Raw genomic sequence first — 27,458 nt, forward strand, 5'->3', positions numbered from 1 at the left:
AAACTCGTATTCACTTATTTCACAGTCACCTAGAAAACATTCACTAGAAGGAGGTAACTTAATATTATACACAGATACACTACAGTACAAATCACTACGTTTCCGAGACAGTTTAGGGTCCCCGGAAGTAGGCGCAAAAAGGCATTTCAGTTACTTAGAAGTGAGCAAAAAGGCACAAGTTAATAAAAATAGATTACAAATACTCTTTAGATAGTTCAAATAGTTTCAGTTCACCAGGCCTAGGCCAAAGTCAATGGGCTAGTGTCTTGGATATGTAAAAGCAGTTCTGGTAGTAAACGGTAAAGTCTTTGCCAAAGTTCTGAGAAGTAGTTTGTACGAAAAAGAATCATATGTTGGGTCACAAGCCGATTAGGCCTGCAAGTTGGGGAACTTTCATGAACTTTCACCGCAAGAGGTAAGTACTCAATCGGGTTTTCAGAGTACCTTAATATGAAGAAAAAGATGCAGCTGAAGACGTCTGTTCCATGCAGTTCCTGTAGATCTCGCTGTTCCTGAGCCTCAATCGTGGGGACAAGAGGGAGGACATCGGGGGACTCCTGCACTGCACTGAGACTGGTCAAAAAGCTAGCAAATGGAAGATCTTCGGTTCGAGTAGCTGTAGTCAAGCACACAAACTGGTGTCCCTCTCCCTGGTTAAACCTAACCAGCTCCGAGATGAGTATCCAGGTGGCTTAGTGTCGAGTTGCTTGGTCCCACCAACTCAAAGGAAGAAGCCGTCCTTGAAGGGCCTCTCTGTCGAGATGAACTTGCCGATTCGGACCTGCAGCAGGGCTTCACTGGGAAAACCAACGGTCCAGGAGTTGAAGCAGCTGTCCTCTTCCAGCTTGTCTTCGGTTCTTTCGTTCCAGTGGTCGACTCTGCCTTCCAAGCCAATAGACTCGCCTTTTATTCAGTTTCCTCCCATTCATGCCAGCCTAACTGTCACTCACCCAGCAGGGTGGCTGTCCTTGCCGGACAGTCAGCCAGCCAAGCACACCAGAGTGCTTTGGTTCTCCTAGGAGACTAAGCACAGGGAGTTTCGGGAACCTCCCTAACTTCCTGCCCACCCCAGACACTCAGGCGCCAGAGGCGGTCTTCAGTCCTTGGGCTACCTGGGTGTGTGAATGTTTAGAAAGCGTAGATGGTTGGGTTAAGGGTTACAGAGTGAACTCCTTTGAAGGAACTAGAAATCTGTTTTTGTTGGAATCTTTTTTTGATGCCTGCTCTCCTGAGCTGAGACAGCACTTGGCTGACTTAAGAGATTGATCCAAGAAAGCAAAAGCTGATGACTTGTGGGTTGCCAACAGTGCTACTCAAGGATTCTAAGGCCACTCATAAAAAGGAGGGGAAATAGCACAATAAAGTTGACAAAGATAATTCTAAAACCTTGCATCCAAAAGAGGGACACAAACATAAAAAGGGTAAGCCATTTGGGAAACCAGGACAGTCTAGTGAAACCTCTGGTGCCAAACCAGAGGGAGGTCAGCAGAAGCCCCCATTTGTCAAAACATTTGGAAAATGTTAGGCTTGTGGGTCAACTGACCATGTGAAAGGGGACCCCAGATGCAAGGGTAAACCTTCAGGGGTCCACACTGCCTCCTTAGCCTTCATTCCTGAGGGAGAAGTACATATGGCAAGTGGAAACGTTCAACTATTGGCTGAAGATCCCATCAGAGTCTCTGCCAGTGTTTCCTTAGTGTCCCTGTGTCTGTGGGAACAGCAGAATGTAGATGTGTATAATTATATACCAGCTAACACAAAAGAATACTACAAGGACAGTGTACTTGTAAATGGTCAGGAGACCCCTGCCATTAGAGAAACTGGACCAGCATCACAGTGGTGGATGAAACCTTTTTCAAACCCGAGGATATTGCCAAGGCACCCAAAGGCTCCACTAAGCTTGCTGAAAGCCCTATCCAGATGGTTCCAATACTACCAGCTCTCATCCAGTGCAACAATATGACTGTAAGAATACATGTCAGTGTACAAAGTGAGGTGCCTGGGAGAGTCCTGCTGGGGAATGACTTAAAAACTCTTGGTGTTGTATCAAGCACCCCCAGGCCTCCCAGTAAAAGGAAGCAGGAGCAGACTAGGAAAGCCAGAGAGCTCACTTTGAATGACTCTCAGTGGGTTGTTACAGAAGAACCTATAACACCCAGTCCACAGGAAAAGCCAACTTCTATTTCCAGGAAGAAAGAGACAAAGGTGAAACCCAAGGTCTCAGGAAACAAGAAAGACAGCACTGCTGTGCATCAAACCAGGACATCCCCAAGAGGACAGTCCAAAGTCACACCTGCGACTCCTCCACTAGCTGAGGCTCAGTGTGAGATCCAACCAGAAGAGGTTGAGTCAGCTACTTATGACACAGAGCTGGAAGAAGACCCCACCCCCCCCTGTTGGAGATCTGGATCCTAAAGACCATCCTGAGCTACAGACTTTGCTTGCAGAAGGTGGCCCCTGTAGGGCAGACTTCAGCAGAGGTCAAAGAGAGTGTCCTACTCTTGAAGGTCTTTGCCACCAGGCAGCTTCCCAGCTGGTAGGGCAAGAGCCAGGGAAGCACAGGTTGTACTGGGAGGATGGCATTCTCTACAGTGAACCTATTGAGTCTACCCCAGGAGACTACAGAAGACTTGTAGTGCCCCAGGAGGTGAGACCTCAGTTTCTACAGTTAGCCCATGAGAATCCTTTGGCTGGCCACTTAAGCTTTAAGAAGACCAAGTAAAGTATTTCTCTTTATTTCTACTGGCCTAAGATGGGGTCTGATATAGATACATTCTGTAGAAGCTGTCACACTTGTCAGACATCTGGCAAGAATGGAGCCAGGAATGTGGCACCTTTGGTGCCTCTCGCAGTGGTGGGAGTCCGTTTTGAGAGGGTAGGAATCGACATTGTTGGCCCCTTAGACCCTCCGACATCTTCAGGCAACCAGTTTATATTGGTTGTGGTAGACCATGCTACTTAAGCCATACCTATGAGGACTGTCACTGCTCAGGCAGTGGCTAAGGCTGTACAGGACTGGGCCACCCCTACTACTCAAACCCAGGTGAGAGCCTTTCTAGATCTCACAGGTTACTATAGGAACATCATTGAGAACTATGGTACCATAGCATCTCCCTTGACTGTGATCTCCTCACCCAAATTCCCCAAGAAGGTCAGGTGGAATGAGAAGTGCAATAAGGCATTTGAAGGACTTAAGCAAGCCATTTGCCAAGCTCCAGTCTTAAGAGCTCCTGACTACAACCAATCCTTTATTGTACAGACAGAGGCTTCCAATCCAGGTATAGGTGCAGTTCTGAGTCAGCTGGATGAGAAAGGCAGGGAACACCCAATTTTCTTTATCAGCAGGAAACTGAAGGAACCTGAGACAATGTGGGGAACCATAGAACTTGAATGTTTTGCCATTGTGTGGTCTTTGAAGAAGTTTAGACCATACTTGAATGGATCTACTTTTGTGATTCAAAAAGACCGCCAACCCTTGAGACGGTTAATGCGGATGAAGGGGGAAAATCCTAAATTGTTAAGATGGTCAATCAGCCTACAGGGGTTTGATTTTACCATTGAACACAGGTCAGGGTGTAATCACCAAAATGCTGATGGTCTCTCCAAAAAGTATGACCGACTGAAGTAAGGAGATTCATCCAGGGGTGGATTAAATCCGCCTGTCCCTTAGTCTGGGAGGGACGAGTGTTAGGGAGAATTCTCAGAAATGTGCCAATTCCCTCCACCTTAGAGACACCCAGCAACTTTGCAGGATTTAGAGGACTTGATTTTTTAACACGGAGAAAGTGAGACCCTTTTCCCCCACTCTCTCATGTATTTTAATGTGATTTTTATACTCTGTGTGTTTCTTTTGGTTATGGGCTCTGACAAATTCCAAAGGCATCTTTTTACATTGTGTCACACAGCACCTTCAGTGCATTGGCACAGGAAAGTCCTTCAGAACTCCCAAAGGGTTAAATACCTTCTCTGGGATAAAGTACTGTTTCCCAGAGCAGTAAAGTGAAATTGACTTTACCTACATTTGTAACTTTCTAGACCCAGCACACACTATTTTACGGTAGGGTGCTGGAGGGTTTACCTAGTATCCCCTTTGTCTAGCTTCTCATGTAACATTTTTAGGTTACCAATTTCTCACTGAATGGCTGGCAGCAGTGGTTTTGTTTTAACTACTGTGGTGTACATTTACCGTGGGCTGCATTCGCAGCTGCACTAAAGCACCCAAGGGTGCCATTTTGGCAAAATGGCCCAGGTCTTCTTTTTTCGCCATTTGTTTGTGGAAAGGTCCTTCTTGAGATTTACTCTGCGCGCCAAACCAGGTCTGGTCTCATTGTTCGCTTTGCCATTGGCGGGATCACGAGTGAAGCCCGCCTCTTGCTCCAGGGTGTCTGGGGTAGGCAGGAAGTGAGAGAGGTGCCAGAAACCCCCTGTGCTTAGTCTCCTAAGAGACCCAAACACACTCCGTAGTGATTGGCCGGCTGACTGTCCGGCAAGGACAGCCACCTTGTATTAGGCAGAATTGCATGCAATACCCTCTGGGACCACCACGCACAATTAGGATTCCAGGTCTAAGCAAAACCAACCTTTGGTATAAGTCTGTACCACACAGTTTTTGGTAGCGAGCTGAGCAGCCAAGCTAATCTCAAGAGGGAATGTGAGCAGTACAAGATGTTACACAAAGGTCTTACAATCACAGTGGTTCAAGTAGACACTTGCACTCAAGGTTTCTTGGTAAAATACATTAATTTATTACACAATCATTTAGAAAGCATTCACTAAAAGTAAACAATATTGTACACAAATATACTTCAATACCAAACCAATATGTTTGAGTAAATTAGGCTCCCCTGAAATAGGAGCAAAATGGCATTTCAGTTACTTTCAATGGGAGTAAAAGGAACAAGTTAGCAGAATAGATCACACATACTCTTAGGCAGTGCAAATAGTTTTAGTTCACTAGAGGGCTTGACTCAGTTCAATAGGCCTAGGCCAAAGTCAATGGACTAGTGTCTTGGATAGGAAAGAGCAGTTCTTGAAGTAAACAGTAAAGTCTTTCCCAAAGTTCTCAGAAGTAGTTTGTATGAAAAAGAATCATGTTGGGTCACAAGCTGATTAGGCCTGCAAGTTGGGAAAGTTCCACGAAGTTTCACAGCGAGAGGTAAGTTCTCTCAATTGGGTTGGCACAGTACCTTCATATGAAGAACCAGATGCAGCAGAAGACGTTGGTTCCTGACAGTTCCTGCAGATCTCACTGTTCCTGAGCCTCAGTCATGGGGACAAGAGTGAGGACTTTGGTGGACTCCTGCACTGCACGGGATCGTCTGAAAACCCTGACAAAATTGATTCACTTCAGTTCCAGTAGCTGTAATTCAAGCACACAAGCTGGTGTCCCTCTCCCTGGTTAATCCTAACCAGCTTCGAGAATAGTATCCAGGGGGCTTTCGAGGTTAATTGGTCCCACGAACTCAAAGGAAGAAATCGTCCTTGAAGGGGCTTCTCTGTCTAGATGAACTTGACAATTCAAACCTGCAGCAGAGCTTCAGCGGGCAAATCAATGGTCCAGGAGTTGCAGCAGCCGTCCTCTTCCAGCTCGTCTTCGGTTCTTTCGTTCCAGTGGTCGACTCTGCCCTCCAAACCAAGAGACTTGCCTTCTAAAATTCTCCTTTTCATCCCAGCCTAGCTGCCACTCACCGAGCAGGTTGGCTGTCCTTGCCGGACAGTCAGCCAGCCAATCATACCAGAGTGCATTTGGGTCTCCTAGGAAACTAAGCACAGGGAGTTCCGGGCACCTCCCTCACTTCCTGCCCACCCCAGACACTCTGGCGCCAGAGGCGGTCTTCAGTCCTGAAAGCCGCCAAAGACATACGAACAAAGGGACCAAACCTAGTTTGGTGTGCAGAGAGAAACACTCAAACCTTTCCAAAAAGAAATGGCGAAAAAAGAAGACCGTGACACGTTTAGACAAAGGGGCTTAAGGCGCCATCTTGAAAAACATGGCTCCCGCAATTTTTAGCTGCTGGTGTTCGTGGTCGGGGAAAATCATAGTAGTTAGTTGCAAAACCACTGCCAACAGCCATTTGGATAGGAAAGGGTAGCACCTGACTGCTACATGAGTTTCTAGACAGGGGATACTAGGTAACCCCTCCAGCACTCTATAGGAAGATAGTGCGTGTTGGGTCTAGGAATTTAAAGACTAGTAAAGTCAATTTAACCTTACATTCTCTGGAAAACTGTAGTTTATCCCAGAGAAGGTATTTAAACCTTTGGCAAGTCTAAAAGATATCCCTGTGTCACTGCACTCGGGGTGCTGTGTAACACGCATGAAAAGATGATGGCTATGGAGCTATATAAATCTCCATAATCAAAGAACGCAAGAGTAAAACGCACATCAAAATGCATGAAAGAGTGGGAAAAAAGGCTCACTCTTTCCAGGTAAAAAAATCAAGTCCTCAAATCCAGCAAAGTTGCTTGGGGTCTCTAAGGTGAAGGGAATTAGCACATTTATCAGAATTCTCCCAAACACCCTGCTGGGTGACTAACAGCTAGGCTGTAAAAGGCAAGTCTTTTGGCTTGGAAGGCAGAGCCGAACACTGGTCTAAAGAACCAAAGAACTTCTTGAAGAGGACACCTGCTGCAACTCCTGGACCTTTGGTTTGCCCGGTGAAGCCCTGCTGCTGTGCTGAAACTCCAAATTCGTATCAACAGTGAAGCCCGGGTAGGGACGACTTCTCCCCTTGAGTTGGTGGGACCAATCAACTCCAAAGTAAGCCACCTAGACAACCTTTTCGTGCTCTAAAACATTTGTGTACGAGCGTGATGGAAATAAAATATCAATCAATCCGTCTCGGAGCTGGTTGAATTTCCACAGAGTTGCTGCTGGAAACCGTATAGCCAGGGAGTGGAACACCAGATGTGTGTGTTGCTTTTAGGCTGGCCTAGAGCTCTAGGAAGATCCACCGGACTCCCAGGAAGCAGGACCGAGCCTGAGCCCCCTCAACAGAGTGCGGGACCCCAGAAGCAAGGAAAGCCCATCTCGACAGCCAGGAACCGCAGTGTTGCTGTTTGCGGTAGACGCGAGGAGCTGAAACACTGAACAGCCACTGATTTGAAGATTGTCAGTTGCGAGCGGTGACCGTCCCATTGCAGTGCAGGAGACCCAGGAGTCCTCCCTCTTGTCCTCACAACTGAGGCCCAGGAACAATGAGATCTGCAGAGCTGCACAGGAACAGAAGTCATCTGCTGCACTTTTTCTTCAATTCAAAGGTACTGTACAAAGTCTGAGAGAACTTAACTCTTGCTATAGAGTTGCTTTCATCTTCTACCACTCACAAGTCTAACAGCTTGTGGCCCTACATTTGATTTTTCTTTTCTTCAAAGACTTCTAAAACATTGTGCAAAGACTTTTCTACTTACCGACCCGAAGCGCTTCATCCTATATAAGACTTTTGCCCATTGACTTTGGCTTACCCTATTGTACTGAATGACACTTCTTAGGGGATCCAAACGTATTTGCCTGCTTAAGAAAATGTGTGGTCTCGTTGTTCTAATAATCCTTTCCTTTTACCAACTTATAACAGTACTCTAAATGCAAACAGTAAGGTATTCATGTCCCCAGCACCCTAGCTATTGAAGCCACCTGAGGGTGTAGGTTGTGTCTGTGGGCCATCCCAAAAGAGTCTTTACTGATTTAGAAACTAAGAGTGTACAGTATTGAATTGTATTTCTGTATTATTATATTGCACCCTTCTGAAGAAGGCTTATTCTAACTGACTGATAAATTAATAATTGTTTATTCAAGAAATCTTGAGTATAAGAGTTTACTTGAATACTTGTCACTGTGAATCCCTGTAACTCCCCTATAGCTCACATTGACCCCTCTTGAGATTAGCCTGGCTGCTCAACATACTACCAAAACTGTGTAGTACAAGCTTATGCCAAAGGTTGGGTTTCCTATACCTGTAGTCAAGAGTGGTTTGTAGTGTTCCTAGAGGGTACTGCATACAAGCTTTGCCTAATGGCGAAAAACTGAAGACTGGAGCCATTTTGAGAAAATGGTCACCCATGGGTGCTGTACTGCAGTAGTAACACGTAACCAATGCCATCAGCCATTTACGTTTAGTCAGTGTAAGTAAAAAGTACATGAGAAATTGGAGACAATTTACGCAGCAACGGGTGACGTTAACCCTGAATGGAAAGTTGTTCTATGCATTATGACAACAAAGTGTAACGATCATATGTTGCAATTGATTATGTCTCCATTGAAAAATAAAAATGGTTAAAAAAAAAAAAAGTACATGAGAAGTGGGAAAAGGAGTTACAATGTAACCCCACATAAACTGGTGTGTGCTGGACCCACAAAAGAAAAGTAAGTAAGATACAAGTTACCTGCTATTCTTGGGGACTGTAGTTGCAAGAGAATGTATTTAAACATTAAGAGAAGTCCAAGGGACTCCTCGGTGACACTGCAGAGAGGGTGCTGTGCGTCACTAAGCACAAAGCAGATGCCTATGGAGTTTACCAAACTCCATTACAAATTAAGAATCAAAAAATCCCACAGTCCATCAAAAGTGCAGGGGGTTTCTCTGGTTAAAGGGAATTAGAACAGAAACTGAAAATTCCCCCTAACAAATGGTTCCCAGGGTCAGAGTAAAAGGATGAGGGAGTGTAAAAAGGTTTCCCACTCGCTCAGGATAATCAGATAAAAACCGAAGAGTCCAGCAAAAAATGCTGGGCGTGGGGAAACAGGGGGTGGGGGAGTTCACACAAAGTGGGGAGAATTTCACTCAAGAAGGAAAATCGACCTAATAGAAGTAACAACTGCAAATGTCTCAGCAGATGGTATCAAGAGGACCATAATATTTATTTGTAAGGGTTACTCTCCCTGTACCTACAAGCAAGTGCGTGATATGGGCCCATCTGAAAGCACACCTTTTTCATAAAAACTGCCAAGAATTATATTGCCCTGAAAAAATTAACAAATGACTTGCAAGAAATGTTGTATACCTTACAGTGAATAGTTGGCCTTCCAATAAACGCTAGCCCAACAATAGAATATAATTGCAAACATTGTCAGTCATAGTACCTTGAGCAATTTTTAATTGCGCCATTGTAAGCTTGATTTCGACTGCATTAGCAGGATGTTGCTCAGCAAATTCCTAGAAATAAAGCACACATCAGATTAGTGCACGGACACATGTAACAGCAAATTCACTGTACCGCAGCCAAGTACCCAACCCGAACGGATTATGGGCCATCAATCGAAGTCTGTAAAGATAGTGCTGCCACAGAATTCTATGGGGACATCAAACCATCAAGAATGAGATAAAGTAAACGGTTTAGCTCTTTAGCTTTAGTAGTGGTGGGACAAACGGATAGTGGTGAAATGATGAGCGACTCTGATGCCACTAAGGAGGCTTGTGTTGAAAGAAAGGCACACATGGAGGGTTATGCATAAAATGTATTGAAGGGTAGCGGAAGCACACGCCTGCACCACTTCAATGCACAATTACAACTGATAAGTAACTCGCAGGCCAGGGGGAGGGAGAGATCCGGAAACCTTTTGCTTCTAATAAACTACTATATGAGACATTCCAAGATGGAGTCTAAAAATCAGGTACCCTAAACCCAGTGGATCTAGAAACCAAGACACACCCTGATCACCTTTCTTTCAACATTAAAAAACAGCCTTTTCGCATTGCATTAGCCAGTTTATGCAAAGAAGTAGTACGTGTTTTTGCTTACCATACATATCACTCTATGTTTTGTAAGGGAACAAATAATCAAAATGCAAAGTTAGAAAAACGTCAGCGCACAGTTCATGTCAACGAGGATTAGGGATCAGCCAGCCAACAATAATATTCATAGCAGTATTTCCAATAACATCACAGCAATCCACTTATAAACTGCTCTGAAAGTTAGATGTTTTATCTTAAAGTCAATTGTTTGACAAATACCCACACGCTGATGGCAATGTGCATTTCACAACACACACCATTAAAGTGTTTATTTTTAATTATACAGAGAAACGATTTCTGGAAGGTTCAATGAAATCAGAACCTAGGCACGTTAAGAGGAAGAATGATACAAATAAACAAGAAAGGGAAAGCTTTGCAATTGGGAATTGTCACCTGAAGAAAATCAACATTAAGTCCCACCTTCCTGAATTTTTGGATGATTTTATTCTGCTGTCTGGCAGCTATAAACCAACACCATTTGTTTCGAGCTATAGTTTTCAGGATTTAGACAGAAATCCAATGGCTCACAGCACGAGACATGCCATGTGGAGAAGGTTGTTGGGAAGAATTCTAATTTCTGTGCCAATTTCCTTAAACCTTAGAGACCCCCAGCTCTTTTGCTGGACTTTAAGACTTTAATTTCTATCCTGGAGAAAGTGAGACCTTTTTCTCACTCCCTAATGTATTTTTTTATCCGATTTGGACTAGTTTTGGAGTCTGAAACTCCATAGGCACCTACCTTTTGTATTGTGATGCACAGCACCCTTGGATTTCTCATAAGGTTTAAATACCTTCTCTTCGGTAAACTACTGTTCCCAAGAGTACCATTGTGTGTTTTTACCGTGGGCTGCGTTCGCAGCTGCAATATTGCACCCATGGGTGCCCATTTTGTCAAAATGGCCATTTCTTGTTAGTGGGGTTTTTCTTGGGTTTTACTCTGCGCACCAAACCAGGTTTGGTGCCTTTGCTCGTTTTGCCTTTGGCGGGCTTCAGTGCTGAAACCTGCCTCTGCTCCAGTGTGTCTGGCAGGGCAGGAAGCGAGGGAGGTTCCGGAAACTCCCTGTGCTTAGTCTCCTTGGTGACCTGAATGCACCTAAAGGTGATTTGCTGGCTGTCCTTGGATGACAGCCATCCTGCGGTATGTGTGACAGCTAGGCTGTAAATGAATGGGAGAAACCTGCATAAAAGGCATGGTCTCTCGGACAGAAGGCAGAGTCGACCACTGGACAAAGGAACCGAAGAAAAACTGGAATAGAAGATTGCTGGACCCTCCTGGACCGTTGGTTTGCACGTTGAAGCCCTGCTGCAGTGCTGAAGCTCCAATTTTGCATCAACTAGAGAAGCCTGGAACGGACCACTTTTTCCCTTGGGTTGGTGGGACCAACTGACACCCAAGACGAACTTGCCTGGAAACCCTTTTGCTGCTGCTGGAATTGAGTGCCGCTGATTTGGAAAGAGCCCCTTGCTGCCGCTGACCTTCAAACTGCAGTACAGGAATCCTCACACGTGTGTGTGAGTGAGTGTCCTCCCAAAAGGGTATCTACTTGCCTAAACTTATATCTGAGCAAGGGTTTTTGAAGTATATTTTTATTGTTGCCAATTGCCCCTTTCTAAAGAAGGCGTACTTAAAACTGACTGTTAATACTATAAAAACTTGAGTATAAGTGTTACTTGACTACTTGTATTTGTGAACCTCTATGTTGCAGCTCTACAGCTCACAATTAGCCCTCTTGAGAAGTGTTAGGGAGTATTCTCTCAGAAATGTGTTAATTCCCTCCACCTTAGAGACCCCTAGCAAGTTTGCTGTATTTTGAGGACTTGTTTGTTTTAACCTGGAGAGCGCCAGACCCTTTTTTACCACTCTCTCATGTATTTTAATGTGATTTTGAACACACTGTTTCTTTTGGTTGTGGAGTCTGACAAACTCCATAGGCATCATCGTTTACATTGTGTCACACAGCACCTTCAGTGCAGTGATAAAGGGAAGTCCTTCAGATTTCCAAAGGTTTAAATACCTTCTCTGGGATACACTACTGTTTCCCAGAGCAGTAATGTGAAATTGACTTTACTTACGTTTGTAACTTTCTAGACCCAGCACACACTATCTTACAATAGGGTGCTGGAGCGGTTACCCAGTATCCCCTTTGTTTATCTTCCCATGTAACATTTTTATGTTACCCTTTTCTCACTGAATGGCTGGTGGCAGTGGTTTTGTTTTAACTACCGTGGTGTGTATTTACCACAGGCTGCATTTGCATCTGCAGTAAAGCACCCAAGGGTGCCATTTTTGCAAAATGGCCCCATTTTCTTTTTACGACATTTCTTTTTTGGAAAGGTCCTTCTTGAGATTTACTCTGCGCGCCAATCCAGGTTTGGTTCCAACGTTCGCTTTGCCTTTGGCTCCAGGGTGTCTGGGGTAGGCAGGAAGTGAGGGAGGTGCCCGAAACTCCCTGTGCTTAGTCTCCTAAGAGACCCACATGCACTCTGTAGTAATTGGCCGGCTGACTGTCCGGTGCTGGTTGACCGACAGCTGGGCTGCAATGAATAAAACTGAATAAAAGGCAAGGCTTTTGGCTTGGAAGGCAGAGAGGACCACTGGACAAAGGAACCAAAGTAGAACTTGAAGAGGACGCATGCTGCAACTCCTGGACCGTTGGTTTGCCCGGTGAAGCCCTGCTGCTGTGCTGAAACTCCAAATTCGTATCGACAAGAGAAGCCCCTGCAAGGACGACTTCTCCCCTTGAGTGGGTGGGACCAATCAACACCAAAGTAAGCCACCTGGACATCCTTCTCGGAGCCGGTTCATTTTCCATGCGGACTCGCAGGAAGCATGACTGACCGAGACTAAGCCCCCTCAACAGAGTGCGGGACCCCAGTAGCAAGGAAAGTCCATCTCAACAGCCAGAAACTGCGGTGTCGCAATTTGCAGTATTGCCGAGGAGCTGAAACACTGAAATGCCACTTGTTGGAAAGATTGCCGGTTGCGAGCAGTGACCGTCCCATTGCATTGCAGGAGTGCCCCGAAGCCCTCCCCGTTTTCCCCACAACTGAGGCCCAGGAACAGCGAGATCTGCAGAGCTGCACAGGAACAGATGTCATCTGCTGCACTTTTTCTTCAATACAAAGGTACTGCAAAGTCTAAGAGAACTTACCTCTTGTTGTAGAGTTGCTTGCATCTTGTACCTTTCACAAGTCTAACAGCTTGTGGCCCATTTCATTCTTCTTTTATTCAAAGACTTCTAAAACATTGTGCAAAGACTTTTTCTACTTACCTGCAAAGAAGTACTTCAGCTCATATTGACTTCGGCATAGCCTTTTTCACTGAATGACTTATTGGAGGATCTGAAAGTATTTGCCTGCTTAAGAATATTTGTGGTCTCTTGTATGCTCTAATTACCTTTTCCTTTGGCTTATTCCTACATGATTCTAAATGCAACAGTGATATATTAATGTCCCCAGCACCCTAGCAATTGAAGTCACCTGAGGGTGTAGGTTGTGTCTGTGGGCCATCCCAAAAGGGTATCTACTGATTTAGAAACATTAAGAGTGTGCATGTTATGAAGTGTATTTGAGTGTTACTGTTATATTGCTCCCTTCTGAAGAAGGCTTATAAATTAATGACTGATAAATTAATAATGGTTTATTCAAGAAAAACAAGTTACTCTCTTATGTGGTAACGTTCTTTCGATGGGATGGTCCGACGACGTATTCCATATTTATGACAGTAATCATCACAGCTGTGCTGCTTCGGAAAATCTTTTGCCGTCTGTGTCCTGCGTCGATGAGCCACCCTAGAGGACCTCCTCTGACGGCCGACGTCACTGGATGTTATAAGTAGGACGCACGATGCCCGCAGCCTCAGTTGTAGTTTTTTCCCAGAACGTGTGGCACCAGTCTTCTGCCAGTCTGACCACACAAAGCCTTGCGAAAACGTAAGCTGCAATCGCATAAGAAATTCTGTAGCGGGGAAGGCAGAGGGAGCGATATGGAATATGTCATCGGACCATCCCACCGAAAGAACGTTACCAGGTAAGAGAGTGACTTGTTCTTACAGGGGATTGGATCCTCTGACGTATTCCATATCTATGACAGATTGCCAAAGCAGTACCAATGCAAGGAGGTGGGAAAATAATTTAGAATACAGAAATTTAGCGTGCCCAATCAAATTGCGGAGCAAAGGACCGCCTTGCCAAAGGGCAGATCCTGCCCACGGATGGAATCAAGGGAGTAGTGACGTACAAAAGTATGGACGAAGCCCAGGTGGCTGCATCACAGATGTTACGAATAGGAACACCCCTCTGTAGGGCAGTAGAGGCAGCTATACCCCTGGTAGAATGGGCCCGCAAGCCGACCGGTGTGTCCTTACCCGCCAAGCAGTAACACTCAGAAATAGCCAGAATAATCCAGCGAGACAAAGTCTTCTTGGTCACAGCTTGTCCCAAGCTCTTTCCAGCGTAACCAATGAAGAGTTGATCGTCCACTCTGACCCGGGACATGCGTGAAATATAAAAGCTTAAAGCTCTCCTAGGATCGAGCCTATGGAGCCTCTCCTCTTCCTTACCAGGATGTGGAGGAGGATGAAATACCGGAAGAACAACCTTCTGGCCTAAATGAAATTCCGACACCATCTTCGGAAGAAAGGAAGGACGAACTCCAAGGACAACCCTGTCCTTATGAAATACAGTGAAGGGTGGCTTAACTGAAAGTGCTTGTAACTCTCACTCTGCAAGCGCAAGTGACCGCAACCAAAAATACAGTTTTAAGAGTTAACAGTCTAAAAGGGCATGAATGCAAAGGCTCAAACGGAGCACCCATCAGAAACTTGAGGACAAGGTTCAAATCCCAACCAGGCACCTGGAAAGGAGACAGATGGAACACATTAGTGACCCCTTTTAGAAACTGAGACATTCAAGGAATTTTAAAATAAGAACACTCTTCAGACGAGCGCTTAAATATGGACAGCGCTGCCAGGTAACCTTTAACCGTACCCACTTGCAAGCCCCTGTGGGCTCAAGAAAGCAACAAAGGTAGAACCACAGGAATGCAAAAGGATCCACATTCTTAACCCTGCACCAGTCACAAAACTTTTGCCAACGGTACAGGGACTTAGTTGCGGGCCTTCTGGCCGAAAGCAACACCTCCATCACGTCTTCTGGGAGGTCCCAATCCTTATACCTCAACCTTTCAAAAACCAAGCGTGAAGGTTGAGGTATCTGACCTCTGGATGGAGAACCTGACGACCCCCCCCTCCCGTGAGAGCAGATCGTCTCGGTAGGGAAGATGACGTGGTGGACAGATGGACAAGTCAAGAAGGTCCGGGCCCACGCCAGAGCAATGAGGATCATCCGGGAACCAAACCTCTAATCTCTGCAGCACTTGCGGGATGACGGGGACTGGAGGAAGCGCGTACAGCAGTGGGAATGACCACTCCACCACATCGCGTCTCCTAAGGCTCCTCTTGGAGGAAATTCCTGCGAGCAGAACCTTTCGCACTTCCGGTTGACACTGGAGACGAAGAGATCCACTTGAAGTCCCACTCGTGAGAGATTGCGCTCTGCCTGCTCAGAGCGTCCGCCGTCTCGTTTTCGTCTCCAACCAGATGAACTGCCGAGATCGAAACTTCCTGCTGGATGGCCCAGAACCCGAGCTGCATCGCCTCCCTGCACAGAGGAAGTGACCCTGCTCACCCCCCCTTTTTGTTGAGGTAGTGCATGGCCACTGTGTTGTCCTTCAGGATCAGGACATTCTTTCCTCGCATAGTCGGCAGAAAAGCCTTCAGACAGATTGATATGGAGTCTGGACTCCGATGGAGACCAACGACCGCTGACTGTCAAATCGTTGGCATGAGCTCCCCATCCCGTGAGGGATACGTCCGTCACGATCGGCACCTCTGGCCAGGGTAGCCAAAAAGGAGCCCCCTTCATCAGATTGCCTTTGACGGCCCACCACAGAAGGTCCTTGGCGACCGAGGACGGCACCTGAACAGGGTCAGACATCCAGCCGGAGGACTGAGACCACTGGAGTAGAGTACCCATTGCAAAGATCTCATCCGCAACCTGGCCTCTGGCACCAGAAGAATGCAGGATGGCATGAGGCCAAGCAATCTCAAGAACTCGAACGCTGGGAGACTCTGGGCAAGCTGAAACTTGTGCACCATCTGCAGAATGTGATGAGCCCTCACCTGGGGAGGAAAACACTGCCCCAGGGACGTGTCGAGCACTGCTCCGATGTACTGGAGCCTCTGAGTTGGTGTCAAATGGGACTTCTTTAAGTTGAGGGAGAAGCCCATCTTGTGGAGGGAGTGGCAGGTGACTGACAGATGATCCAGGACTTGCTCGGGAGAGCGCGCCCTGATCAACCAATCGTCCAGGTAGGAGTAGACGTGAATCCCCCCCTTTCCTGAGATGCGCTGCCACCACTAGCATGAGCTTGGTGAAGACCCTCGGGGTGGAGGTCAACCCGAACGGCAGGACCCGAAACTCAAAGTGCGAGTCGCCAACCGCAAACCTCAGGTACTTGTGCTTTGGATGGATCGGTACATGAAAATAAGCGTCCTTGAGGTCGAGAGACACCAACCAGTCCTGAAGTTGAAGGGCCTGGAGGACTTGTGAGTAACCATCTTGAAATTGTCCTTCCAGAGGAGTTTGTTCAAAACGCGCAAGTCCATGATGGGTCTCAATCCTCCGTCTTTCTTGGAAATCAAAAAATAAGGGAAACCATCCTGTGTTCCTCTTCGCTATAGGCACCAGTTCTATGGCGCCTTTCTCCAGTAGGGATTGAATTTCCTGCGCAAGGAGCGGATCTGTAATCTTCAAAGAGAAATTCCCCGGTGGATTGTCGTGAGGCCTCTGCAGGAAAGGAAGACAGTAGCCATGGGCTATGATCTCCAGAACCCACACATCTGAAGTAATGGCACGCCACTCTACAAGATGCTGCGCCAGCCTTCCCCCCAACCGGTGAACCATGGGACATGGCCTCATGACTGAGTTGAAGCGGCTGCGGCGTTGCCTGAGGGCAAAGAGGCAACTGCCCGAGCGGCCTTAGCACCTCGAGTACCTTGTTTTCCACCTCTGGCACTCCTACAGTGGCCCCTTTGACTGGCAGCTCCTCTCGCTTTACCAAAGGATGAGTAATAACGAAAGGAACCTCCCCTCCATTACTGTCCCCTAGGACGAAAAGGCAGAGGTTGTCGAACTGCAGCGCCCAACGACTTTGCTGCAGCTTTGGAGGTCTGCAACCTCTCAAGGCTCTCGTCACCCTTGCTGCCAAAAAGACGTTCCCCGTCAAAGGGCATGTTGAGGAGCCGGGTCTGCACATCAGGAGCAAACCCCGACTTCCGCAACCAGGCAAACCTGCGTATTACAGTGCTCGCCGCCATGGACAGGCTGACGCAATCTGCCATGTCCAAACCCGATTGAACGGCCTCACACATGGCATCCTTGCCATCCTGGACCATAGCAAAGAAACCATCCCGTTCGTCCCCTTCGGGAATATGTTCAGCCGCTAAGGAAACACAGTTCCACAGAGTGTGCGTGAGCACACGAAGTTGGCCTTCTGAAGCACCATACCCCCCTGAAAAACACTTTCTTCGCCAAACCATCAAAACGCTTGTCGTCCCCATCAGGAGGGATAGTAGGATACAACGCCTGCTTTGCTGGGGCCGTAGCCGCCTGCACCACTAAACTCTCCGGAGTGGGGTGCTTGGTCAAGTAGCAGGGGTCGCTACTGGCTGGGCGGTATTTTCACGGCAAAGACTTGCCCATTGCCGGGAGACTCTCCGGAGCAGTCCAAGCCGCCGCCGCCACCCTCCTCTGTAGAGCCATATGGAACGACAGTACTGGGTCAGTTGGTTGACCATGGTCGAGGATATCCGTAAGGTCATCCTGAAGAAAATCCCCTGGGGGATCAGACCACCCCCAAGTACTCAGTGACCCTAGACATAAGGCGCCGGTACGAGGAGTTGGCATGAGTGCCAGGCTCAGGCCTACAAAACTCCACCTCCGGAGAGGTGTCCAGATCACTGGCGTCGTGCAGGGACTGACGCAGGTCCTCAATTTGGCTATGGCCCGATAGAATCTCATCTGGCACCGTCGTATCAGGAACCATGCCATCATCAGAGCCCTCATCCACCTCTGAAATGTACTCAAGATGGCGTTAAGAGGGCACAAAATGGGGATCAAATGCCATGCTTGACCTTGGCCAGAGCCTTTCTAGGGGGTTCCACCGTGTACCCGGCGTCGACACAGGCCTCGAGGGCGGAGCCCCGAGCGTGTCCCTCAACAGCCTGGGCGCCGACTTCTTCGGAGGCGACTCGAAAGTGTCAGTCGACGACCTCTGCGCCACAGGCGTCGACATCTTCCTCGAAGACACCACAGGTGCACACGGTTTCGAGCGCCTCGAGGAGCAGGACCTGGAACGGGCATGACGAGAATGATTCCCCTTGTCTGAGCGGGACCTTTCCCGCAAATCGTGCCGACCACCTGAGCCCAAAGGCGTACAAAGCAGTGTCTCTCGACCGACCCCACTCGAAGGCGCGGACGTACCAGTGCCCTCCGATTCGAGAACCGCAAGCGTTTTCATACCGAAGGAAGCTCATTCCTCTGGCGTCGCATGCTTGGTGGGATAAGCGACCCGCCGACGGGCGGAGTCCTCGGATGAGGACGGGGAAGGCGACTGATGGCGCTTCCGGAAGTGCCTCGAAGAGGCAGAGGAGTGGCGGGACCTACTCCGGGACCGAGACCCACTGGACTTCCGACGACGATGCGGAGAGTCGCCCCTCGAATCGTCCGTCGAAAGCCCCGCAGACGTCGGCTTCCGTGGCTTGGACACCTTACCGACAATTTCTTCTTGCGCTCCCACAAGGCTTTGGACGTAAGCGACTGGCAGTCGACACAATCATCCATGTCATGGGCCTCCCCGAGGCACCAGAGGCAGGCGTCGTGCGAGTCCGTCACCGACATCTTGGACCCACAGTCCCCGCACTTCTTAAAGCCCGGACGCGGGGTGGAAGGCGAGATAGACATCATGAAGGATAACTTCACAAACGAACAGGTTCGAAGAACCGAAAGAACAGAAACTCCAAAGAACCAAGGCGCTGAGATCTCTGAAACGAACACGTTCGCGGAAAAAACAGAACTGAGGCTACGGGCGTCATGCGTCCTACTTATAACATCCAGTGACGTCGGCCGTCGGAGGAGGTCCTCGAGGTCCTACAGCTCACATTGACCCCTCTTGAGATAAGCCTGGCTGCTCAACACGCTACCAAAACGGAGTAGTACAAGCTTATACCAAAGGTTGGGTTTCCGATACCTGTAGTCTGAGTTGTAGTGCACCCAAAGAGTACTGCATACAAACTTTGCCTAACACAAGAGTGCTGCATTACTTTCAGGTGCTTCCAATAAGGGTCCCGAAAGGCTTTCTTCAGCTCTTTGAACAAGGCCATTAACACATACATATGAAGAAAAAAAAAAGCAACACTCACGGCCCCTAGGGACAAAGGGGGGCTGGCATTACCACAGATACTATGAGGGAGCCGAACTCGGGGTCATTGCAGAATGGCTAAGGGAAGACCAAAGCAAAATATGGGCAAGACATGACAGGGTGGTTGTGGCTAATCCCCTAAAGGGACTATTGTGGGTGGGAAAAAAGAAGCGGCACCCCAACATAAGGATAAGGAACAAGTTACTTACCTGTAACTGTTGTTCTCCAGCATGGGTCTGGCATGGATTCACATGCTCATGAATATTCCCCGTCGTCAGGCTGGGAATCCTCGGTAAAGAAAAAAACCAGTATCAGTTTCGTTTCTGATCTGTCTTTCGTAGTAGTAACCAATCACTGGTCTCTGCGTCATACTGACCACAGCCAATGACTGCCCTCTACCTAAGCCCCGCCTCTGGCAGCCATCTTCAGATTTGGAAGCACATGAAGTGGCAGTATGACCAAGTGAAGAGCCGCAGAGGGGTAGGCGGGAGGGTTCGCATGTGAATCCATGCCAGACCCATGCTGGAGAACAACAGTTACAGGTAAGTAACTTGTTCCTTCTCCAGCATGGGGTCTGGCATGGATTCACATGCTCATGAATAAAGAATACCTAGCAGTACCCACATGCACAACCACGGGAGGTGGCAAAGGCTCAACATTAAGCATCACATCAAACTCAACATTAAGCAATCTTACCTCCTCACCAGGCTCACCTCAGGCGAACAGGTTGCGCAGCACTGCTTGGCCGACCCTGGACTCCTCCCTGGAATCCCGATCGACGCAGTAGAATTTCGTGAAGGTGTGCGTCGACCTCCACGTAGCAGCCCTGCAAATGTCCAGCAGGGGCACACCAGATAGGAACGCCGTGGTAGCTGCGATCGCTCTGGTGGAATGTGCTCTCGGACGGCCAGGCAGCGGTCGGTTTGCCAACCGGTGACAGTACATGATAGAGCCGGAGAGCCATCTGGAAATGGAAGCCTTCGAGAGAGCCTTCCCCTGATTGACAGGTCCAAAGTTCACAAAGAGTTGTGACGTCTTCCGAAAACACTTCGTGCGATCCACGTAGAACTTCAGCGCTCTAGCCACATCCAGCGAGTGCAAAGTCCTCTCAGCCGGCGACGAAGGCGACGGGAAAAACACAGGCAACACCAAGGGTTCGTTGAGATGGAAGTCCGACGGCACCTTGGGCATGAAGGAGGGGTGCGTCCTGAGCACCACCCTCGTGTCGTGAAAAGTCAAGTACGGGGCCTTGCAGGAAAGGGCCTGGATCTCTCCCACCCGTCGTGCGGAGGTGATGGCCACAAGAAACGCTGTTTTCCACGACAGGAACTTCAACGGGGCCGAGTGCAGAGGCTCGAACGGAGGTCCCATGAGCTTGGTCAGCACCACGTTGAGCTCCCACGCCGGGGCCGGAGCCTTCACCGGCGGGAACGATCTGAACAGTCCCTTCATGAACTCTTTCACCAGACGATGAGACCACAAGGACGTCCGCCCCGTGGTTCTAGTGTACCGGGAGATCGCAGCAAGATGAATCTTGATGGACGCGTGTGCCAGTCCAGCTTTGGCCAGCGTCAACAGGTACGGCAGTACTTGGGGAGCCGTAATCCTTAGAGGGTTAATCTTCTGTGCGTGGCACGAGACAGAGAACCTCTTCCATTTGTGTCCGTAGCATTTAAGAGTCGAGGACGCCCTGGCCTTTGCAAGAACCTCTCTGCAGTCGGCCGGTATGTCGTATCCTCCAAACTCTAGCGCTGCAGGAGCCAGGCCTGCAAGTTCAGCGACTTCGGGTCGTGGTGGAGGATGGCGCCTCCTTCCCTGGAGAGCAGATCCGCGTCCACTGGCAGCTTGATTGACGGGGACGCTGACAAGTCCAGAAGGTCCGGGAACCATATCTGCCTCGGCACGCAGGTGCGACGAGGATCATCCTGCACCGTGACCTCTTGAGCTGGTTGATGAGCCGGTTCAGTAGTGGCAATGGAGGGAACGCGTATAGGAACAGGCCCGCCCAGGGGAACGAGAAAGCATCGCCCATGCTCCTCGGCTGGGGAAACCTGCTGGCGAACCTCCGGCACTTGGAGTTCGTCGCCGTCGCGAACAGGTCGATCTGGGGTGTGCCCCACCGTCGGAAGAGGCGATCCACTAGATCCTGCCGTAGTTCCCACTCGTGGCACGAGCGCAGCTCCCTGCTGAGTGAGTCGGAGATGGTGTTTTTTATCCCTGCCAGATGAAACGGCACCAGAAACATCCTTTGGGCGACGGCCCAATGCCACAGGTCCTGCGCCTCCTTGGACAGTGCTGGGGACCCGGTTCCGCCCTGTTTCCTGATGTAAAACATGGTGGTGGTGTTGTCGGTGAAGATCCTCACCACCTTGCCTTTGAGGGACGGAAGGAAGGACCTGAGGGCCCAGAACACTGCACGGAGCTCCAGGACGTTGATATGGAGGGACTTCTCCGTCGGGAGCCAAAGGCCTCTCGCGTGCAGATTTTCGGTGTGCGCTCCCCACCCTTCCAGGGAGGCATCCGTGGTCACTGTCTCCTGGTGGTCTGGAAGTCCATGCCCGCCGTCAGATGCGCGCGGGTGCCCCACCACCAGATCGCTCGGCGGAAACTCTCGTCGAGTGTGATCCTCTCCTCGAAGCCGCCCGTCGTTTGGATCCAGCGCGCGTCCAGGAACTCCTGCAACGGGCGCATCCGGAGCCTGCACATGGGAATGAGGTAGATGCAGGAAGACATCATTCCGAGGAGGGACTTGATGGACCTCACCTTGGCCGCGTCGGAAACCAACATCCGCTGTACCTTGCCCAGGATGGACCTGGTCCTTTCCTCCGACGGGGAGGCCAGAAGGGACACTGTGTCGAGCTTCGCTCCCAGAAACAGTGCATTTTGCGCGGGTACCAGGTGGGACTTGGCGTAGTTCACGGAGAATCCCAGGTCCGTGAGAAGTTGGACGGTCCTTGCCGTGTGCTCCACGGCGAGCTCCCTCGTCTTGGCTCGGATGAGCCAGTCGTCCGGGTAGGGGTAGACGTGGATCCCCTCTCGGCGCAGCTGCGCCGCCACTGGTGCAAGGCACTTGGTGAATACCCTGGGTGCCGACCGTAGACCGAAGGGAAGGGCTCTGAACTGGTAGTGACGCCCTTGGACCACGAACCTGAGGAATTTTCGGTGCCCCTTTAGGATGGGAATATGGAAGTAGGCATCCTCCAAATCCAACGACGACAGGAAGTCGCCCTCCTCCAGCTGACTCAGGACGTGCTGGAGGGTGACCATCCGAAACTTCTGAGCCTTGATGAACTTGTTCAGCCGTCGTAGGTCTAGAATGGGGCGCCATCCTCCCGTCTTCTTCTTCACGAGGAAGTATCTTGAGTAAACTCCGGAACCCCGAAGCCTCCTTGGGACGAGTTTGATGGCGCCCTTCCTTAGCATCGCCCTTACCTCCCAGAGAAGCTGAGGGACGTGAAGCTCTTTCCTGGCCACAGGGGGGACGCGCGGGCACCTTCTTTGAAACTCGAGCGCGTGGGCCTGGGCTAGGGCGTCCAGCACCCAACGGTCGGTGGAGATGGACTCCCACACGCTGACGAAGCTCGCCAGCCGGCCTCCCACCGGGGTGCTTCGGTGGGGGCCCAACCCCACGGCCGGTTCAATCCTGCTTAGACGAGGCTTTGCCGCCTTGACCTCCTTGGCGACGACGGCGGGGTCCGCCTGACTTGCCACGTCCCCTGTAAGCTTCTTGAGACGACGAACGGGCCGCTTGACTGTAGGTGGAAAATCCGCCGCCGGAACCTTTGGAGGCGCCCTTCCCTCCGCCGCTCCGAAAGGGCGGCCGCCGTTGCTGGAGAACCCCGAGAGCCCGGGCTGTCTCCGTGTCCGCTTTAATGGCTTGAAGGGAATCGTCCACTGTTTTCCCAAACAGGTTGTTCCCATCGAACGGCATGTCCAGGACTCTGGTCTGTACGTCTTGACAGAAGTCAGTAGCCTTGAGCCATCCACGCCGCCTAAGGCGCACGCTGTTGCCCAACTGGCGAAATCCAGTGTCGGCGATGTCCGTCGCAATAGTGATGGCGTGGTCCGACGCCACCTCACCTTCCTGCAAGATCTCCAGGGCATCCGCCCTCTTGTCGTCCGGTAGGAAGTCCAGCAGGGGAGCCAGCTTGTACCACAGCTCCCTGTCGTACCGGGCTACGATAGCCAAGGCGTTAGCCGCCTTAATCGTCGTCGCTGCAGACGAGATGACCCTGCGCCCCATCGTGTCCAATTTCCTTCCCTCGCCGTCCGGCAGGTAAGTCGATGTGGAGGCCGCGACCCCACCCCCCCCGCTTTCTTCCTGGCCGCCGCGGAGATGACGGAATCCGGGGTAGGCTGCGCCCGGAGGCACAAGGGGGCTGCGTCCGGGACCCGGTACTTCTTCTCGTACCGGTCTCTTCTAGCCGGCGTCGTGGATGGGTTCTTGAGGAGGGCGAGGCCCTCATCCCAAATATCGTCCAGTAGAGGTACCGCGAGGACAGTCTTCATCTTGGCCTCGCGCCGCTGATAAAGGAAACCTTCCTTCTTCTCCTCAGGGCAGAGCTGGAAGAGCTCGGATGCCCTGGCGATCATGGAGTGAAAAGATCCAATCTCGTCGGGCGGGGAAGCCCGGGTGGGAGGAGACGACGGCAGATCCTCGTCGTACACCTCGTCGTCCATACCCGTTGCGGCCGTGTCAGTCCCCGTATCATCCCCTCGAGTCGTGGACGGGGAGGAGGGCTGAACGGGGCGCGACAGCTGAAAAGGAGGTGGAGGGTGAATCCTTCTTTTCTTAGGAGGGGGGCTGCCCGAAGGGCCTGGTTCAGGGTCACCCGACAGGAGTGGTTCCTCCACTGGTAACGGCAGTCTCGTCCTTATCTCTGAGCATAAGGACTATATAGCCAACAAAATGGCCGCCGAGTTGTCTTGCGGCACTGGCAGAGGGGAATCCGACGGGCGGTCAGGGGCCCCGTCGGTACCCTCAACGATGTCGTCGTCTCCTGCGTCGGGATCCCTCCCGACGGGCTGGTCTTCTTCCACGCTAACGCCGTGGCTTAAGACCTCGATCAGTTCTTCCTCAGAGGTTGAGGCCGAATCCACGGCGACCTCCTGTCCCCCCTTTTTCTTCTCCGTCGGAGGTTTCACAGGGGTCCTGTCGATGGGCATAAAAGAGGACTCCCTCCGCGGTGGCAGGGAGACTGAGCCCCGAGGTCGCCACCACCGGCGTAGCCTACACAGGCTGAGCCAGGGCCGCCGCGACTGTCTCGATAGAGGCCTTGGCCGGATGGATTAAGGCTTTCACCACCCTTGGTGCGCTCACCGCCTTCTCCTTGAGGGGGGGGGGACACTGCCTCGCTCCCCCTCCGCCTTCGAGCTCGACCGGGGTCTCTCCAGGAGCTTCGCTGGGTGCTCGGCCTTCCTCTTACCCGACCCAGAGCGTTGGCTCGTGGTTGATGTGCCGGGGAGGGTGCGCCCTGCCTGGTGCCCGTAGAGCCCGACCGTTCGGCGCTCCCGGTGCCAGCGGACTCGCGGTGCTTGGCCTTATGTTGGACCCCCGTCGCCGGGGCGTCCTCAAAGGTCTTAGAAGACCGCTCGGATTTCTTCTTCTTGCCGGACGGGCTCTTCCCTTCCAGCCAGTTGGCGAGACGTTGATGGCGGTCCTTCATGGTCCGCTCCGACATGTTGCCGCAAAACGCAGTCCTTCTCCACGTGCGTCTTGTCTTCATGTAAGCAGTAAAGACAAAAGGAGTGTTCGTCTTCCTTAAAGACATTCTGCAGCTGGCATCCAGGGCAGACCCTGAACAGCTTTCCAGGCGTCGAGCTTCCCTTCTCCTGGGCCATGACCGAGATGGGCCTGAGAAACTTCTGGAGTCCTCCAAAAGCGTAGCTCGACGAATCTTCACCCTTGAGGGGCGTAGAACAATCCGACACGGGTCCCCGTTGATCGGATGGAGAGTCGGTGGAGCTTGAGGCTCTTTTGACCGAAAAAACGAAGTTTTTGAGAAAAAATGTGAAAAAATAGCACTAACGCTCGAGAGCAATAGCACGAGGATCCCAACACATGAACGTGCAGTAAAAATCTGAAGATGGCTGCCAGAGGCGGGGCTTAGGTAGAGGGCAGTCATTGGCTGTGGTCAGTATGACGCAGAGACCAGTGATTGGTTACTACTACGAAAGACAGATCAGAAACGAAACTGATACTGGTTTTTTTCTTTACCGAGGATTCCCAGCCTGACGACGGGGAATATTCATGAGCATGTGAATCCATGCCAGACCCCATGCTGGAGAAGTGAGGTGCTGGGTTTTGGGCTGGACATTTGGGATGGGACAATCGGGCAGGGATCCCCATCAACACAACCAGCACTATTTTCCCCCTTGTTTGGCAACCCAGAATTCCCACCGGGCTGGCCAAGGTAGCATTTAAGAAATGGGAGGCAGCGGGCTGCCAGAAGTTGAGGGATATGTACCAGGGGCAACGCCTGAGAACGTTTGAGGACTGTGTCCAAGACTTTGGGGTAGAAGATAAAGACAGATTCCACTATAACCAACTAAAACACTGGCTCAGTGACCCACAAGTAAAAGCAGCAGTTACAAGGCAACTGACGCCATTTGAGCAATTCATTACAACAAACGGGCTCAAAAAAGTTGGTCTCAAATCTATACAAACACTTGAATGATCAGGAAGAGCAGATTCAGTGGCACTATATGAAGAGATGGGAGACAACAACAGGGGGGCCTATCTCTAGGAACCAATGGGAACACCGATGGGGAACGATTCCTACACTAACAAGAGCAATCCAGCTAAATGATGTGGACCAAGGTGGTCTTCCAGTGGCACTATACGCCGGAAAGATTACATAAAAAGTTCCCACTAGCGTCAGACCAGCATTGGAGGGGATGCAAAGCAGTAGGGGGCTGGCATCTGGAGAAACTGCCAAAGCCTACAGGCATTCTGGGATGAAATACGGAACCAAATGAAGGAAATATGCCCGGAAGTGGAGCTACTGGGGGAGAACTTCTGGTGGTGTGGCATGTGGGACCCAGAAGCGAAGACATGACATCAGACGCAGAAGCGGGGCTCGATAATGGCTAACGATAGCACAAAATTGGAAATAACAGACCCCCCCCACCCCCACCAATACCGGAGTGGTTGTACAAAATATGGAACTTTGTAGCACTGGAATGGGTGACAAAAAATACAAGATTCAGGGAGATTCAGCAATGATTGGGGCCAGGTGCTCACTGTTAGGGAGAATTCTCAAACCGTGCTAATTCCTCTTTTGCTGAAATTTGGGACTTGGTACATTTTAATTCTGTTTCTTTTCTGTGTTTATTTTCTTTAGTTATGGAGTTTTACCCAACTCCATATGCATTTTTTTTATTTGCGTCACACAGCACCCTCAGTGCAGTGACACAGGGATGTCTTTTAGACTTTCCAAAGGTTTAAATACCTTCTCTGAGATAAACTACTGTTTCCCAGAGAATGTAAAGTGAAATTGACTACTAGTATTTTCCAAATTTATAGACCCAGCACTCATCTTACAATGGAGTGCTGGAGGGGTTACATAGTATCCCCTTTTAGGAAAGATTTCATATTTGAATGCAATTTTCCCTCCATGTGTCAAACCCCAAACTTTTTGCTGCTGTTTTACACCCTGATCTAACCTTTGCCAGAGAAGCGCAGCCCTCCGCCGCACTCCTCTGGGCTTTCGCTCACTTCTTATGGGGAAACTGACATGCCCTTAGGACAGTCAGTACTGGGAGACTCCGTTTCCCTTAGTCCTTTCCTCATGTTGCAGCTTTTGTGCAACATGTAACAAGAGTGCAATGTAACTTACTTTACCGCACCCTTGGGTCTCTAGTCATTCCAAAGGCCCTAGAAACTCTAGCTGGACTCATTATGAACTGCGCAGGTGTGTCACGGACAGGGCTGGTGGCAGCTATCGTTTATCTTATGTTTTGAACCCTGTTTTCCATGTTATCCGCACTTACCGCTTTTGGCACAAAAAGGTGTCCTGGCTCCAAATGGCCATGCCATGCAGTTCTTTGTCCTGTCCTTTGGCCATCTTGCCCCTTCACCTTCCCCAGGTCGAGCCAACCCGGGTCAGTCCTTATTTGGTCATGCACTTTCCCGCGAAACCCAAAGCTTTCGCGGGCTTCTGCATGCCTTGTGTGTGTGCACCTCCAGGATGTGGGCTGGGCTGTCTGTTCCCAATACACATCCTGAGTGCCAGTGAGTCTGGAGTG

General features: G+C 50.1%; 1 protein-coding gene across 1 annotated transcript in view; it reads right to left on the reverse strand.

Moving 5' to 3' along the window:
• The window catches only part of SRP72 (signal recognition particle 72), a 448,841-nt gene that overhangs the window by 160,560 nt on the left and 260,823 nt on the right, over positions 1 to 27,458 (reverse strand). The window contains exon 12 of the mRNA XM_069626163.1: positions 9,080 to 9,152. Coding sequence (XP_069482264.1) covers positions 9,080 to 9,152 — 73 coding nt within the window. The remainder of the gene's footprint in view (positions 1 to 9,079; positions 9,153 to 27,458) is intronic.

This window comes from Ambystoma mexicanum, chromosome 6p, assembly GCF_040938575.1.
Source record: "Ambystoma mexicanum isolate Mex_15411 chromosome 6p, UKY_AmexF1_1, whole genome shotgun sequence".
NCBI lineage: Eukaryota > Metazoa > Chordata > Amphibia > Caudata > Ambystomatidae > Ambystoma > Ambystoma mexicanum.